Here is an 18,099-nt window from a genome sequence, read left to right as displayed (position 1 = left end):
GCATGTTGCCCGACACGGGACCATCGCTTTGCCACGTTTCACTAAATGACGTAAGCGGTTTCAGTCTGACAGTTTTCCAATGCAATAACGACTTCCCAGTTAGCAGAGAGAACAGGCGCAACATCTTTATTGCAGATTTTTTTTTTGTTTAGGATTGCGGATAACGCTCCGATTAGCAGCTTTTTGTAAAATAAAAGGAACAATAGACTACGCGCAGTTATTTTATACCGTGGAACTCGCTGAGTTGGCTACTGTTAACTGCTTCCTGGTTGGAGTCGCAGCCATTTTGGATTTTGTAGTGAGAAACAACTAGCCGGCCGTTCTTCTGGGAGCCGTCTAAGCTAGCTACAGCTGCCGTATCCACACATCATATCAAATCTCCCCACGAGACGGCAACACACTTTTCAACAAGTCCACAATGAATCCCGAATAGTAAGTACTATTATTACGAATGCCGTGTCACGTTTGAGTGTGTCGGTTGTTATTATAATAGACAAGTTAGCGGTGTCTGTCAAGTGAAGCTACATTAGCAGCTAACATCAGCTGACTTGCGTCTACCCATCGGAACCTACCACGGACGTCTCGGATGAACGCATCTTGTTATTATTATTCATGTTAATGTTGTTATCAGTATTAATATTCACGTTGGGCGGTTGTCGGGCGACGGTATTTTTTTATACAAACATTATGATTTAACAACTTTGCCTTAAAATGGTCGTGAGGTTGGAGGGGATCCAAACTCGCATTGGTCTTGCGTTGATCCTGACAGCTTTGTACGGTAACGTACAGACATTCTTCCATTTACATATTAATTGATGAACTGCTATGATAAGCTCTTGGGGAAAAGCCACATCTGGAGACTGCGGTACGTTGGACTAAGAATCGTACTCCAGCAAAATAGAAACTAGGATCGTTAACCCCAAATGTTTATTGTTCATGTAGTGTCCTGCTGTGTTAGGCTTTGAGAACCGGTAGCACTGGTTTGTTGATATTCGCTGCAAGGCCAAGCTAAGCTTAAAACTTCACACATGATTCAATGTAGCGTCAAAATTGGGTACATTATGCCTTTCATTGGATCGAGCTAAATATGAATGTCATTACGTCGTCAAATTAAGGTTCTAAGTTCCATGACGGACATAACTTTGATCTATGTTAATATATTTTAATCATTTCGTGTGACGAGAGTGGAAGTAGCCCCCCCACTAGTGTCTTAGTCATGAGAAGATCACATGCCATGGACATGCCTACAAATTCCGCCACAGCAGGGTTGAGCAATTAGCTTACCTCAGCTTTTGTTTTCTTGGCTTATCATACATTATGAGGCGGGTGTTTTAATGACTCACAATTGACAAGTTGAATTGTCATTCATTATCCTTTTAAGAATACGTTTTAAAAATATTTACTCCACACACATCACTTAGGCTGGCCTGAATACTAAAGAGCAGGTAAGGCCAAATTTGGTCCTCGAGGGCCACTATCCAGCCTTTTTCCCATGTCTCCCTCCTTCAGCGCAGCTGAATCTAATGATCAGCTCATCAGCAAGCTTTGCAGAAACATAACGATCCTGATCATGAATCAGGTGTGTTAGTGGAGAGAAACATGGAAAACAGGCTGGATAGGGGCTCTCGAGGACCGAACTTGGCCTTCATATCACATCATTTGCTATATTTTTAGGACTAAATAAGAATAGAATTCATAGACAAATAATTTACAACTATTTAGAATGTTGGGCTTTGTTCACCAACGCATATTCTGTTTACTCTTTACAGTGACTATTTATTCAAACTGCTGCTGATTGGTGACTCTGGCGTTGGAAAATCTTGTCTCCTGCTTCGATTTGCGGTAAGATTCTTCAGAAAATATGGATTTCTTTAATAATTACTCTTAAGTCTACAGTTGAGTTCTTGCCACAAATTTCTGAATTAGTGCATTATCCATGTCTAAATGCAGTAAGGATTTACACGCATTATATGTTCGGGTTAATGTCAGAATTCTGGTTTCTGAAAGATTCGAGAGAACCCGTTTACATGCGTGGCGGACAGACTCCATATACATGGTTAATTATTATGCTCGATTGGAATACTCCGTTCGTAAGCGCGACGCACAAAAAACGTCATTAGGCAAATAGACGACATTTCTCCTTTCTACGTGCAATTAAAAAAAGATTATATTTGTCACTCACCACGTGAAATAAAGTAGTCTGTTTCCTCCTCGCTCCGAAAGTGTGGTTCTTTGCAGCGTCGTCATGTTTGTTTACCTCTGCTTGAGAAATGTCCATGCCATAAGCACGGACTTGTATACACGTATATGTATTGATGTAAAACTGTCGCATTGTCGCTGTAGAGAGAGAAAATAATGTGAAATCAATGTGTTCAAGCTAGGCATGTTTAGCGAATGGGACGGCACAAGTTACAAGTTCTTCCTGTACTAAAAAAAACAAGATTCCTTGCAAATACAAATAAGTGAACAAGACAAAGATGAATAATAGAGCATGCGCACAATGCAAACCAATGCCCTGTTCAAACAAGGTATTCCAAATGCTGTTTATATGAACATGAATACGGGTTATGAAAGGGGCTGAATAAGAGCATACGCGGGTTTTTGTGTGTGGCAGTTTCAAAACCGACTACAGGGAGTTGTCGAGTTCCGTCGTACGCGACCTACGTCTTTTCGACTTTACGGCGCCCGTGCCTCGTTCGTCGCACCTGTCTGCTTGTGTTTGTCTGTAGTGAAACCAAAAGTAACTGAATCTTTTTTCTTTTTTTTTTTGCTCTCCAGGATGATACGTACACAGAAAGCTATATCAGCACAATTGGTGTGGACTTCAAAATACGGACCATTGAACTAGATGGAAAGACCATCAAACTTCAGATTGTACGTAACACCATTTGTCAAGTACTCTAAAGTGCTCAATTTTGATATTGATATTTTAAAGAGTACACAACTTTGTTTCAAAAATTCTACGTTTTTTAAAATATATTTTTTTAACCTTTTACAGTGGGATACAGCAGGTCAAGAACGGTTTCGTACGATCACCTCCAGTTACTACCGAGGAGCTCACGGTATCATTGTAGTGTATGATGTCACAGATCAGGTAAGTGTCACACCACAGCATTTTCTGCTTTGAAAAACACTCCAATGTATTCAATTTGTTTTCACCATTTTATTGAACTTTTCAATTTTATATGGCTCTAATTTATTGCATCAGTGGTTCAATACCAAGTACACACAAGTCTCTTGTAATTAGGAGGATACATGGGATGGATGAATGGGTTTTGCATATCAGTGGTGCAGCACAAAATGATGAAAGCATTAAATGGTCCTGTCTTAAAGCAGAAGTTCAGTCAAAACATTTATTTGCAATAATATGCTTTGTGTGCCCCCACTAGTCGAAACAAGGTATTCTGATTAATATTGCATAAGTGAATAAGAATTAGGCCGATTTAAGCAAAGTTGTTATCCATCTCAGGGGGTGGCCATTTTGTCCTGTGCTGCCATCTACTGTCAACTGAAGTAGACCTCAAAATGCCACATGACCAAGCCCAGGAAACAGTAGAGCCGTGACGGGGATGCTCCAATCCCCTTTTTTCATTACCGATTCCATACCGATACCTTGGGTTCAGTATCTGCCGATTCCGATCCATACTAAATTTTCTTTGCAGCGAGCCGGTGGCAAGTTCCTGATGGCAAGTGCCGAACTGCTTTCGCGAGCTGACGACGCGGGGCCCACCTTTCTGCCAAATGGCATCCGATGTTCCCCTTGTGCAATTTTGACAGACATTGGCTGAGCCAACGTAGCCAAGGGTAAATATTATTTACTTGCGCGCGCTCTGGAGATAAGCCTCTGTGGATCGGGACCATTTTGGCAGATACTAGCCCCCCCGCCCCCCCAATATCTGAGCCGATACCCGATCCACATATCTGATCCCTAGTGGCGATGGCAAGTCAGGCCCGTCGGTGCTTTGACATCAGTTTCAGTTGACAACAGGTGGCGGCACAGGACAAAATGGCTGTTGTTGTTGTTGTTGTTTGGGCGGGTTTTCCCAGAAATTATGGTGTAATCATGTTTTCTTTGCAATCTATTTGAATACAAATCAAAACATATTTGCTGATTGTGTTGTTTTATTAATGTACACAAATGTTTGGACTGACATAAGTTTTATGATAGCATAAGGATAGTCATAAACACAGTGGATAAAAAACTCAACTACCTATTTTTTTCTGTTAAAAAAAAGAAAAAAAGACCAAGATAAATTATTTCCAAGCTTTTTACATCATTAATGTGACCTATGACCTGCACAGTCCAGTTTAAAAGGAGAACTATATTACGAGAATGGAAGTATAACAATATCTGAGATAATCTTGCTGCAAAAGTGTGCACACCCTCTTAACTCATTCACTCCCAGACATTTTCACTAAAACAATCCCCTTCACTCTCGGCTGTTTCACTGGATTTTGACTGATGTTGCAAGGCTCACAGAATATTGTGTTCTATTGCTATAAAAACATGGAGAAAGATTAAATTCTCTTCTTTCATCAGGAAAAAAAAATATGTTTCTATCTGTTTTGCAGCAATTAGCATTAGAATATAGCTAAGTTTCATCATTATTCATAAATCTAGAATTCTGAGTAATTTAGTTTTTTTTAAACATGGTCCTGGTTAATTTCCTATGCTCCGCTGCCACCTGCTGGCCGTTTGTGTAATAACTACCATTTCTTCAAGCGTTCTTTGCAGTTGAGAGGCTGCATCAAAGCCTTCTGTATGCTCTAGCTTAAAAACATACACATAAAAACATATAAATAAATGTCTTTGGGACACATAAAACATTTGAAATGGAACATTCATATGTTTTTTTGGGAGCAAATGAGTTAAATCGGGATGTGGCTGTGTTCAAAAGAACCCAATCACATTCAAGCTCATATTAAATGGGAATCCGCACCTACATGCCACCATCTAAAGTGCTCCAAGTAAAGATCAGCTGTTCTAGTTCTCATTGTTCAAAGGAATCGCTTAGGAGTGTCTGTAATATAAATAAATAAAATGTATTATTATTAGTAGTAGTAGTTGTAATAGTAGTAGTTTTAGTTATTTTTAAGGGCTATAAATGCTACCATGGGACAGGGAAACTAAACACAGTTGTTGCAGAAAGCTCACGTAAAGTTAGTTATGTAACAATGATAAGTATCGAAATATTCCAATGTAGAAAGTGGAGACAAGGGCAATGTATATAAATTGAGCATTTTGTGTTTCAGAAAAGATAGATCTGCGTTTAACGGCCGCTGCCGGCCTCATGACGGACGCGCGTGGATAGCACATCACTGTGCACGGTTAACCTTTATTTCTGCGTACAACCCACACGCGTTGTTTTGAAAATGTGCTGCAGTTTCACTCCAAGTCGAAGGGTGTGTCGCTACGGCTGGTATTGACAAGATGCTATTTCCTCTGCATTTTAATTTCAACTCCAGTAGGTATAGACGTTTTTACTTTTTGGAACAAGGAACAAAGCGACATTTTGTTCCGAGAACAAATAGACCTACATGACGATGATGCGTTTGTGTTGTGAAATCAATCACGAAGATGCCACTCGCCACTCGCTGCTGAAGCCAGAGGCCAGCCATCTTGCGGTACTGTCATCTTATGTTATTTTTAAATGAATACTGTTATCAGTCAGTGCACGATTTATACTAGGATCCTTATATGGAGTAATGAGAGCCTCTCAAAGAGCGAACTTGTATCGTCTCATTATCGCAAATCCCTTCTCAAATATGGCAAGCTGAGAACGTCATTACAGCATGTGACTAAACGGGCCAACCACGAGAGATGATCCATTCTAAACGCTGCAACAGTTTGTGATGTTGTTGCAGGGGAGCCGCAGACGTGCCGTGCGGCACTATATCGGTCACGTGATCCAATGCAGTAGTTGTCACCCGCTGAACATGAGAAAATAACGAGGCCTTTACACAACTAAGTTATTAATATGCTATCTGAAAAACTGATGTGCCTCCCAAAAAGGATTAAAATATTGGTTTAAACCACCGTTTCGCTAGCCATATAAAAGGTGTCATGTTGGAAGAAGTTTTGTTCAAATAAAAATTAAAAGTCAATATGGATGCCCTTTTTTTTTTTCTCGGCAATACATTGCCGAGGTAGCGGATTGGCACTCTGTATCGGCAGAGCCTCAAAATCAGTTGACTTGGACTCTGGTGCAAATTTTTTAAATCAAGACATTTACAAGCACTGTCTGTTTAACCTTTCATTTAATCCTTACGTGTGATCTATAAGGCCCCTCCCTTTTTGTAGCATATCGTTAAATTAAAGTTAGCAGTTTTTTTTTTTTTTAACATTCCCAAACATAAATGGGTGTGCGCACTTTGTCACGTAACTCAGTCCAAGCTGTAGGTCACATTATTGTTGTAAAAAGTTAGGAAATTGATTGGAATTTGATATATCTTATTTTTGATTGAATGCATCTTGGCTTTATGGTTAATACATTGATTTGTCACCTTCCTAAAAATAATAGTCTGAAATAGTTTGAAAATATGACTTAGGCCATTGTTTTAAGAGGGGGGACAATATATAATATTTGAACTCGGGGTGTATAGACTTTTCATATCCATTGTAAACAATTGTGTTAGTTGGTTAAATTGGTGTACTATATTTAGGTGCATTCTCAATAGTCCTCTTTTTGATGTCACAGGAATCCTTCAACAATGTGAAACAATGGCTACAGGAAATTGACCGCTATGCCAGTGAAAATGTCAACAAGTTGTTGGTAGGCAACAAGTGTGACCTGACGACAAAGAAGGTGGTGGATTACACAACAGCAAAGGTACGGCCCCTCATGGTGTACAACAAATTGACAAATTTGACAAGGTTAGTGATGATAAAACAAGTTTATTACATTGGGCTCTCACATACTCAAGAACTTCTGGCTAAAATTTCTATGGACCTATTTGAAAAACTATTGTATACAACTATTACAGTAGTTTCTGGACGACAAGCCGCTACTTTTTTCACTTTCATTCGACCCTGCGGCTAATACAAAGGTGCGGCTTATCCGTCAGATCACAATGGGGCGCACTATAAAAGAAGCCCAAGAGCGTCAGGCAGAGCAAAACAAACCAAGTGAGCCCAAAAAAATACAGTAGAAGAGACAGAACGAGAGCGAGACAATTTCCGCCCCCCTTTATGGGAAAGAAAGCAGCGGGAACCCGGTGCGGTAACATTAAAACACCTGCGGCTTGCAGTCGGGTGCGGCTTATATGTGTAACAAACTCGAGTATTCCCCAAACATAGCTAGCGCGGCTTATAGTTAGGGTGCCTTATGGTCCTGAAATGACTATAACTCATTCTCTCCCAGCCATTTTCACTGAAGCAACCCTCTTTGCTCCCAGCTGTTTCACTGGATTTTGCAAGGCCCACAGAATATTGTATTCTATTGCTATAAAAACAATGAACTTCCCAAAAGAAAGATTCAAGTCTCTTACATCAGGAAAAAAAGTATTTGTTTGTTTCCGTTTGTAGCATTTAGCATTGTAATATATCTAGGTTTCATCATTATTCACAAACCTGTTGAAAACACTGGGGAAAGAGCTTTGTTGCAACATGGCCCTGGCTGATCTCTTATACTCAGCTCCCACCTGCTGGCCGTTTTTTGTAATAACTTCCATTGCTTTAGGTGACCTCTTAAAGTCGGAGGCTGCATCAAAGCCTTTTGTATTCTCTAGCATAAAAAAACTGAAAATGTACAAATACGTTTTTGGGACCATGGCAATCATTAAAATAGAAAGTTTTTGTACGTTTTTGGGAGCAAATGAGTTAAGTGCGCCTTATCGTCGTGAAAATATGGTATTTCTATTGAGACTTTGTTGTTGTTCTTCCCATGCTGCATCTGTCCTCTATTTTGTCCAGGAGTTTGCAGACTCTCTGGGTATCCCGTTCTTGGAAACCAGTGCCAAGAATGCCACCAACGTGGAGCAGGCCTTCATGACTATGGCTGCAGAAATAAAAAAGAGAATGGGCCCCGGGGCCGCAGCCGGCGGTGGCGAGAAGCCCAACATGAAGCTGACCCCCGGCACGACCGTCAAGCCTTCATCGGGTGGCTGCTGCTGAGAACCAAACGACAGCAGCTCCTGCTCAGCCGCCCTCTATTCTACAGGCCTGTATGTCTGGCTGCCATCTTCCTGGAAACTCTACCACAATCTGACAGGGTAGGGACGACATGAGTCACATGTGTATGTGAGAACAAGATGAAGTTGCCTGTATTTGTACAATAATGTAGCACACTACCAAAAACAAATAAAGCATTCGTCTTGTCACCCTGTCCTCGTATTGATGACAAATTGTACAAAAAGGTGATTATTTCACCCGATCTGGCCCAGACAACATGATCACTTTTGTCTCAGTAAGCTGTGACTACTTTTATTCGACCCGCTCATGAGACTCATGAGAATTTAGTGTGTGTTTGTGTGCGTGCATCACTGCATTCCATTTTGGGTTTGGTAACAATCTGTTTCATGAAGTCTTTTTTTGTTTTGTTTGTAAGGCCCTTTTTTTTTCTTTTTGCTTATAGTAATTCTGTTACTTGCAGATGTATATTCTATTTTGTCTCCATATGAAGTTTCTTGTTCAACAGCCACAGAAATCTCACGGTTTACCATCTCAACTGTAGTACTTACATGTACTTATGTGTGTAAATGGAAAAATATATATATACACATATAAACGAAACAAAAAAATCTTACTCCCCTACTTGTGCAGGTGTGTTTGTGTGTACATTTAAATCTTCCACAACTTAGGTTCTCTTAACGGCGTTGGGGGTTTGAGAGTATTGCACAGTCTTAGTTGTTCTTAGTAGTAAAGTAGACAAGACCTCAGATGTTTGACTGAGAACCCTCAAACTCGCCACTCTGTTGGAGATGACCTGAGCCCAAGAAGTCATCCCCACAGGGTGAGGAGGAGATATTTTTTGTTTGTTAAAAAAAACAAAACAAAAAAAAACATAAAATATATGTATATGTACACACACATACAGTTAGGGCTGGGTGATTTTGCCTAAAAATAAAATCTCCGATTTTTTTTAAACAACATTTTTTATTTACGACCCCCCCCCCCCGATCTTATATTATTATTATTTTATTTATATATATATATATATATATATATATATATATATATATATATATATAAACCAAGAACTTTTAAGTTTTGCTTTTATTTGATCAGTTAACAAAAGTAACCACATTTCTTCTCTTGAAATCAATGTGCAAAACTCTTCTACCTTGAATCAAATACTAATGGAAATGTAAATCTAAGTGTTGATAAAGTAGAAAAGTAAAACTTTTTTTGTCAAATTTGTTTTAAAGGCTAAACAGTGCTACTTGTGTCTCTCAATATGACACAAATAAACATATTTTGGCTTTAATGTAGGAACCGAGGTCTGAGTTTGTCATGCCCTCCAACTGTCTGCTGACATTACAAGTACAAATACTGTGATGTAAATTGAGGTGGCTGTTTTGCCATGACTGGCAAATTTCCTTTTAGCGTTATTTCATTGGCCAGTCCCCAGAGTAAGAAAGTCTTGGCATGCCGTAAATCGGCTATTTTGCCGTGATTAGTCCGCTTCACCAAGTTCACCCCATCCTATAGATCTCCTTTCACTTTTCAATTAGCTTTGTCACTGAAAATAGGCCGTTATGAGCATTACCAGCCCACTATAACTACATTTCTTAAGAATTTTATGTCGCAGACGACGCAGAGGCTGATATACCGGTAAGTGCTTGCAAGGCGAGTCTGTCTTGACGTACATGTTGCGACCACGCAGCAACATAAACGTGCTCATTTGTGCTATTTACATAAGCTTGTAAATGTCTATAAGCAATGAGAATAAAATATCCAATTACAGCAGGCTAAAGATTGGAGCCGTTAAGAGCAAAACTATCGCTAGCATTTGAGTTGCCAGTCACGGCAAAATAACCGCTACCTAAACAAATAGCGTGGGGCAACTTGAGCAATATATTTGCGAGGTGCAACGTGTCCGCTTTGATGATCGCTCTTATTGTGCCCCTTTCTTGTCATACGTGCTTTCTTGTGTTAATGACTCATCCACGGTAACATTGTTGTTTTTTTAGCGGGAGTTTGTTTGTTGTTGAGCTCCTCCCGTATGGAGTGTGTGAGTACACGACTAGCGGAGCTAAAGCTACGGAAGCCCATAGAGTCGACAGCCGCGGGCGTGGCGCAACGAGGGAGGGGGAATGGGGGGGGGGGGGGTGGGGTTTACAACTCCTATGTTATAGTTTTTTTAATCGTCCACAACAAAACACTCAAATTAATTTTAAAAAATCGATTTATCGCCCAGCCCTACATACAGTATGTTTAGGTCAGATCTCATGTCAGTCTTCAATGCATTCTTAGGATTGTCTTGATTCTACATGTAATACTTAAACTGAAAATAAATATTGTACTCCCAGACTGTATGCAATGAAAAGATCCTTCTGTGATTCTTGCTGAGATGCATTGTAAAGAATACACACAATTATTTATTCTACATTTGGGGGAATTTGATAGTTACATGAGATCCTGTGTGCAACGTGTTGTGTATTGCGGTAACCTAAGTGAAGAATTGCATATAAATACAGTGTTCTCTTGTTTTCATAATAAAGGCAACTGAATTCAGTTTGAAAGGCGCTCTGGGAATCTTAAGTGTTTTGTTTTAATATAGCTGATACCACCTTACTACATAAAGGTCAGTGAATACATGTGATTTGTTACGTTTTCAACAACAAAAAAATGCAGTTTCTTTTGTCTTCATCTTTATGTATAGTTTATGCCAAGACTGAAAAAACACACACATACACAAAACAATGTATTAAAGATAGTTTTCTATTATTAAAGGGGGAGTGGGTGAAGCATTGCGAATACAGTATGATACAGTAGGTTGCTACAAAACACACAAGTCAAGACAGAAAATGTTTGGGACTTGCTTCCATTTAAAGGCACTTGACGGCTGTATTTTACTTCCTGCGTGGAACCACAACTCAGATCAGGTCATGTTTAAAACTTCAAACACAGATACAGATAAATTCTTCCAAAGGTCTGAATGGCCGCCGGACGGACAGCCATGTCATTCACCTGGTGGATACCCGGGTCCCTGCGGGGTCAGGGTTCTCCATCTTGTCCTGCTCAACTGGCTCACTGGGCTGATGAGGACGTGTCTGATTGTCCATGGCAGAGAGGATGGAAGACAAGTGGTTGCGAGTGGCATTCCATGGCTCTCGACTGCCTCGCAATTAACAGCAGAGTGTTTCGTAACACTGGAACGATACGGATCGGAAAACAAAATGGAGTCTTTGCACACACACACACGTCGTCTGTTAGCAACCATGCAGAAGGGGGGAACCTTACGTGGAGACGTGCCGTCCATGCAGTGGAGAAGCAGCTCGCCGGTTTGAAGAATGCGAGAGGTCCATTGCCGATGACTACTCAACTCTTGCTGAAATGTCTGAGAGCAAAACAAACGCTCGTTTGTGTCAAACGGATACTTGCCGTTTTAAATTCCTGAAATTGTGGACGGTACCTGATGCTGAGCAAGCGACCGCTTCATGTTGTCAATGTCGACTTTGGGTCTCGCCGACATGTCCATCTTATCAGAAACCTTGTAGAGCCAGTGGATGTATTGTTCCAAAAGTGAACAAAACATCTGTAACAAAAGGCGCACACACACATGGTTTTATTCCTGACACTGTATGCAGTATTTGATATGAAGGATTTGGCCCTCTAGTTTTCTTCTTATCTCGTTCGCTCGCAGACATTTTCACTGAAGCAACCCCCTTCGCTCCCGGCTGTTTTACTGGATTTTAACAGATTTTGCAAGTCGCACAGAATATTGTGTTCTATTGCTGTAAAAACATGAAACCTACCAAAAGAAAGGATAGAGTCTCTTCTTTCACCAGGAAAAAAGTACAACAAAAGTGCGTAATTGCTTGAGATGAATTAATTTTACAGCTGAACAATAAATGTAAACATGTTTAAACAAGAAATAAAGTGCAGTGAAAAGTTTCTGAGCGGTTCTTTTCTGCCACCTGCGTTTCATTCCTTCTGATTGGATTGTGTGAATTTTCGTCACTGTGTTTTCGTTTTAGTCGTTGATGAAATTGTCAGTCAATTTCAGTTAGCGTCTCAATGAATGGCTTCTACTTTAGTTTTCGTCTGAAAAAAAAATGTCGGCAACGAAATTATCAATGTATCAGAGTACTTGGGTACGGAAGCGTATTGCATTCACTTGGGAAAAAAACACTTGTTTTCTGACAATTTTTTTTCGAGAGCTTAGTTCAGTATTTTTTTTTCTGTTTTTCTGAATATTTTTTTCTGTTTTACTAAATATTTTTTTTCTGTCCAAAAACAGGCTGAAAAAAATATTCAGAAAAACAGGGGGGGATTATTTTAAAAAACTGAAAACAAATTATTCAAAAAAAACCTGGGATTTTTTTTTTCAAAAAAACTGAAAAAAATGTATTCCGAAAAACAGGAAAATGTTGTTGTTTTTAAACAGACAAAAAAATTAAAAAAAACAGGAAAAAAAAAATTAAATAAAACGGGGGAAAAATACTCAAAAAAACAATGCTCCCCCAAACAAATTAGTCAGAAAAACAGGACTTTTTTTTTCAAGTAAATGCAATACGCTTCCGTACTTGGGAAATATATTGGAGTAAAAGCGGAAGTTAGCAGAAATATGTACATGTACACATAAATTCTACCTGAGCACAGTAACAGTAAGTAATTGTAATCCATTTTTTTTCTCCTTCAAAATGATGATAGCCTCCCTTCGTAGTAATTTATTATAAAATTGACAAATGTTTAAGTAATTAGAAAATGTTCTTTTTTTCCCCAAATGAGCTCAGGAACAATTTTGAGTGAAATTTATTATTAAAGGATTTAGCGGACTTAAGGGAAACTGATGTAAAACTTCGGAACCATCCAGTTTTGTTCAAAGGTGTCTCTACTTTGGTACTTACACGTATATGTTGCACGAGAGAGCCATTTTGGTCGACCTTCCGAGTGTCTTTCAGTTGGCTACCACAAAGCTGCTCCGCCAAAGTCTCCACCTCCTTGAGCCTGTTAGACTCCAGCCATGAACTGGGACTCCTCCTTGCTGCCTCAGAGTTAGCGTCTGATGACGAACAAAAACCCAACATGACGTACTTGTACTCCGAGGTATAAATAGAAATAGAAACCTGGACAATTAGAATGTGTTCAATGATACGAATACCTGATGTAGCCGCATTCCTCGTATTTATGTTCATGTCGTCCTGCTTTTTGGCATCAGCCGCTTTAGCCGCTTCTTTCTCCGGCTGTGATAGTGTCGGGAGATTTGAGTCCATACACTCACACATTTCTGTGAGCGGGCGGTTCAGCCAGGCTGTCACCTCCTTCACCTTCAATCAGATAAAAACATTTCTAGTCATACATCAGAAACCTTATCAGTAATTCTGAATTTGTTTATCTTCTACGTAGTGCTTGATAAGTAGATGCGCCTGGGAGCGCTGTTAATGTTGTACACGATTCGGCCACTTGGGGGCAGTGTGGTTCCGCGCGTTCTGATACATTGTTAAGTTGTAGCCATATTAGAGAGTAGAAGGGAGAAAGTCACGATCAAGTTATGCCAATAATATGTGTTGAATATTCCCATAAAAAAAATTATGTTTAAAAATCAATTCGGCCGCATATCGAATCGATTTGAGAATTGCGCGCTGTAATATTGCGATATATTGCCGAATCGATTTTTTTCTAACACCCCTAATATATATATATATATATATATCATGACGATTCTTTGCACATCTATAAATTGAAGCAGAAATCATTGTCCATCAAATCGTTCTGAAAAAAATTGGAATGGAATCTTGGGACTGTCAAAAGATTCCCACCCCTACTGACCTGTCTCGTGAGGATTTGCATCTCTTCCAGGTGATCAGGCAGAGAGCAGAACTCCTTGTCAATGTCGCCACTTACAGATCGGGACTGAGGAAGAACACTTGTTGTACGGATGGCGGAGTAGGGTTGTGCATACTGAAGATGGCGGTGACAGTTCACAACGTCCTTGTCCATAACTACGTCCAAACTGTCCAACGGCAACCCAGAAGAGCGTGATCTGAAGACAAGCGCAGAAGAGTCCACGCTGGTGGAATTGATTTCCGGATCCATTCTGTCCCACGCGTTTGTCTGAACGGCGTTGCACAGATTTAAGTCCGATTCGGACAGGCTGGTGGTCCCAATGTTATCCAGTCCAATACCAGAATCCTCCAAGTTCAGGTCTTGTAGGAGAGAGCCAGGCTGGAACACAATGCTGTCCCACTTGCTGTCCATCTGCCCAGGTCTAAGGGGGTAAGTGTAGTCCAGCAAAGCTTGATAGTCCTTGTTTGGATCCCAGGACGCATCGTGCCTATTTGTGGACGTGGGAAAAGACTTCGGGACAGCACAGTCCCAATAGTTTGCTTCATGATATGACATGGTTTGTCTTCTTGACTGCCCTGATACAAAGCAGCTATTTGGTCTTTTGACCTTTGTCTGGTCTCTTTTGGAGAAAAGGTGTGGGGTGGGGCTATCGGCAGGGTACAGAACAGTGGATGTGAGCTGCGACCTCACCGGAGAGTCGTTTTTCTGGAACTTCGGGTTGTTACCGAAGATGCCGCATTGAAATGAATGACTTCCAGTCAACGTGGATCCAACAAAAGGTTCACCGCCGACATCTGTGACACCCAACGGTGAGCGACACACATCTTTGGGGGAGTCATCAGTGGGAGTAAAGCCAATGCTCACTGGGTTTAGATCGTCTCCGAACCTGGTCAGCAAATTCATCTTGGCGGAATGCTGATTTTCATCTGTCTTGCTGGGACCGACATCCTGTGAAATATCAAAAATGTGTGTTAACATAAAATCATATTTCAGGTACAGGGGGTCCTTGGTTATGAACATAAGGTGGTTTCTAAAAACTAGTCTAGAACTATATACATACAGTATATATTTACTAGTGGTGTGCCCCAAAAAATCGATTCTCATAAAAATCGCGATTCTCATTTAGTACGATTCAGAATCGATTTTATTTAAATTATTTTATACTGTCTTCCCTTTGTTTGTGTGTGCCTTTATTGGGAGCGCTGTTCATGTTGTACCCGATTTGGCCACTTAGGGGCAGTGTGGTTCCACGCGGTCTGATACACTGTTAAGTTGTAGCCACGTTAGAGAGTAGAAGGAAAAAGTCACGATCAAGTTATTCCAAAAAAAGGTTTTTTTTTTGCAGCGTGGAGCCGATCTTTTGAGTGATAAAAGTGCCGCGAGTAGCGCGCTAATTAGCATTAGCGAATCAGACTGGAGTAGATCATTACAATTCCTTGCACATCTATAGATGGAAGCAAAAACCATTGTCAATCAAATCATTTTGAATCAAAAATCGTTCTTAATCGAAAATCGATTCTGAATCGAATCGCAGGCCCAAAAATCGGAATGGAACCGTGAGACATTCAAAGATTCCCACTCCTAATATTTACTGCTTTGCAATAATTTTTTAGTTACAGCCTCCCAGGAAGAAACAAATATTTGTAAACACAGTACAAATATGGTCTCACACAGCAAAATCGCCAGTGTTAGATTAACACTGACAGTGTTAAATCTAACACTAAAAAGGTATTTATGTGTCCACACCAATGAGTGTAAATGTGACACTTTCCAACGTTTTTTTCCCCCCACACTTAACCAACGTTACTCCAACACTGTATTATGTTAAAAATCTTCACTAGTAAACACTGAGTAGTGTAAAAAGTAGTGTTGATGATATAGCGCTACATAAAAAGCAGTCCAATTACCATGTGATCAAGTCACTGCACCCGAATATCATTTGAAAGATATTAAGACATCAATCCTGTACTTGCCCTCTGTTGACGCCGAGTCTTCTTTAAAATAGACGATTGCTCGATGGAGATCAGAGGCTTCCTCATCACATATTGTCTGTCAGTCAGATACCTGGAGGCGGTCGCCATGGTAACACTTTTATGGGGTTGTTCTTTTGCCCATTCCGTTGCTCTTTTCTCACTCGCAATGTCAGTTGCATTCAGTCTCATGCTGTGTCGAACGCGTGTATCTGGAACGTGCACCTTCCGTGGCCGGCTGCATCCAGCGGTGTCCATTGGATATGATGTCATCTATGAAGTTCCTGTCAAGGACAGGAATATTATTTTTTTTAAATGACATTTTCATTCATCATTATCATCAAAAAAAAAAAGGTGCAGAAAATGGGTGTTTTTAAAACCAGCGTGGATGCCTGAAATTTTACTGTTATTACAAATACAGACACAAGAGGGTGACTAATGATGCTGAAATTATGCCCCCCCAATCATAAAGTATATAACTTCTTCTTGTCATCAACTCATCATTCGTCTTTCCAATTCATCGAAAGGAACAGATATAATAACACTGGCAACAGGGCGGAAAGTCCCAGTTTGGTAAATTGTACATAAAAATCTATTTATATATCGATCAGTCCACACGCGTGGGTGTTATTTTTACAAATGACTGCCCAATCAAAAGTGTTAAAAATGAAGTCCTCCTCTCAAAATATCCACCCTAATATCTTGGGTTTTGTGACAATCTCACCATGTTTCCGTGGTAAAAAAATAAAATAAAAGCCGCATCTGAAAATCTATACTTGAATCTCTTCTTAATGTTCCAGATACTGCACTTCTGTAGCAAAAACTGAATGTTATTTCAGATCAGAACTGATATTTGCGACAGCTACGTTAGTTTAAGAGGATATGATGATTAATCATACAAGGATGAATACGGGCGAGTGGATTAAAAGATAAACAAAAATGCCATATGGACATATTTATAAATAAGATATCCTTGTACAATCTCTACAATTAGACTGTTTGCGTTAAAATAGGCTGACGAATCTGCGGTTGATTTCTTAGCATTTCGACGACTGGGTGTCATTTTACATAGAGGAAAGATGAAATAACGGGATCGCACAATATAGCTCATTATGATGGGGGGGCTTCTTGAGTTCCGCATATGTCACGAGGCAGCGGTCAGCGTGCTACCGTGCGAAGAACAATAGCAACCAGCAGTAACATAACATCACACAATTGAACTACTTGTACGACATTAGCTATTGCACTGCCGACAATGTAGAAAGAGTAACATGAAACCTAGCTACGAGATGCGCAAAAGTCGACTTTCGCATGAAGAATCCAACATTTTGGCAATGTAGTAAATTGCACCGGTGTATAAATTGTGAAAAAAATATACGCGCGATCCAAACAAAAATTCCGTTTGACGTGTCCTTATCCAATATCACCGGCATACAGCCCTGTAGACGTCCACAGAAAACCATCGATTTGACAGACGCTTGTGTCGTGTAAGTCAGTCAATGAAAAGTTGGTTTAACTCGGTCTCCTTGCTTAAGATCTAGAAAATGTGGGCCAGTCTCTTACCCAAACCATCGAATCCTCGCTTAGAATGTCAATTTGTACAGACTAGCAAAAATACATAAATATATTGTGCTAGCCTCCGCTTCCCCCCACGCGTGTTGCGTTTAGGTGCCGCTGTGTTATCTGACTGAGTTAGACAACACCCACTGACACTACTAAAGAAAACACGCACGTTGCCAGTGTTTCGTGTTAATTTTTGGTGTTGTTGCTGTTTTAACGCGTTGTACTGTGGGGTACTTTTCATGCAACAAGTAGCATTTTGACACGATACAAAATAAATGACTGCCTTATGTCGATAAAATGGCGGGGCGTATTCTCTATTGTTGTTTGACATTGATTTACTGTTGTCTAATTATTTCGTTATTTATTTATAAACTTTGTTATCGTTATTTCCAACTGCAATTCATCTCAATTATCTCGTTTGCTTCCTGCCTCACGCTTAACATCTTAAACTTTTGAATTCCGGATGTCAGTGAAAGTATCCGAGTGCGTGCGTGATGTATGATTGGTGGACAGGAAACGAGCTGTGTAGATATATATAAATGTCTTATTACGCGCTTAATCGCACGTTGACGTCGTCGCCATATTAAATGTGGCAAAGTAGTATTACGCGCT

The 18,099-nt window shown here is 40.1% G+C and overlaps 2 protein-coding genes across 2 annotated transcripts; one reads left to right on the top strand and one right to left on the bottom strand.

Annotated features, from left to right (window-relative positions):
• Positions 1-43: 43 nt before the first annotated feature.
• LOC147163673 (ras-related protein ORAB-1-like) lies at positions 44-8,744 on the top strand. The gene is made up of 6 exons (XM_086092323.1): positions 44-432; positions 1,770-1,842; positions 2,779-2,874; positions 2,999-3,094; positions 6,699-6,830; positions 7,913-8,744. Exons 1-6 carry the CDS (start codon positions 419-421, stop codon positions 8,111-8,113), a joined length of 612 nt encoding a protein of 203 aa, XP_085948449.1. The 5' UTR covers positions 44-418; the 3' UTR covers positions 8,114-8,744.
• Positions 8,745-10,693: 1,949 nt separating this feature from the next.
• cep68 (centrosomal protein 68) lies at positions 10,694-17,599 on the bottom strand. Its single transcript, XM_086092322.1, is given in 9 exon segments — positions 10,694-11,266; positions 11,268-11,313; positions 11,405-11,501; positions 11,577-11,699; positions 13,015-13,169; positions 13,269-13,434; positions 13,937-14,902; positions 15,928-16,197; positions 17,488-17,599. Coding segments are annotated over 9 exon segments (1,971 nt in total). The 5' UTR covers positions 17,497-17,599; the 3' UTR covers positions 10,694-11,127.
• Positions 17,600-18,099: the final 500 nt, after the last annotated feature.

Source organism: Leptonotus elevatus, chromosome 13 (assembly GCF_054856555.1).
Source record: "Leptonotus elevatus isolate MCC_2025b chromosome 13, RoL_Lele_1.0, whole genome shotgun sequence".
Taxonomy (NCBI): Eukaryota; Metazoa; Chordata; class Actinopteri; order Syngnathiformes; family Syngnathidae; genus Leptonotus; species Leptonotus elevatus.
This window is presented reverse-complemented; position numbering and strand designations above follow the sequence as displayed.

Bases quoted from the DNA above. Each gene is read 5' to 3' on its own strand.
- LOC147163673 (XM_086092323.1), top strand. The intron at 1,843-2,778 runs GTAAGATTCTTC...TTTGCTCTCCAG, and splicing joins GTCTCCTGCTTCGATTTGCG to GATGATACGTACACAGAAAG. The intron at 2,875-2,998 runs GTACGTAACACC...AACCTTTTACAG, and splicing joins AGACCATCAAACTTCAGATT to TGGGATACAGCAGGTCAAGA.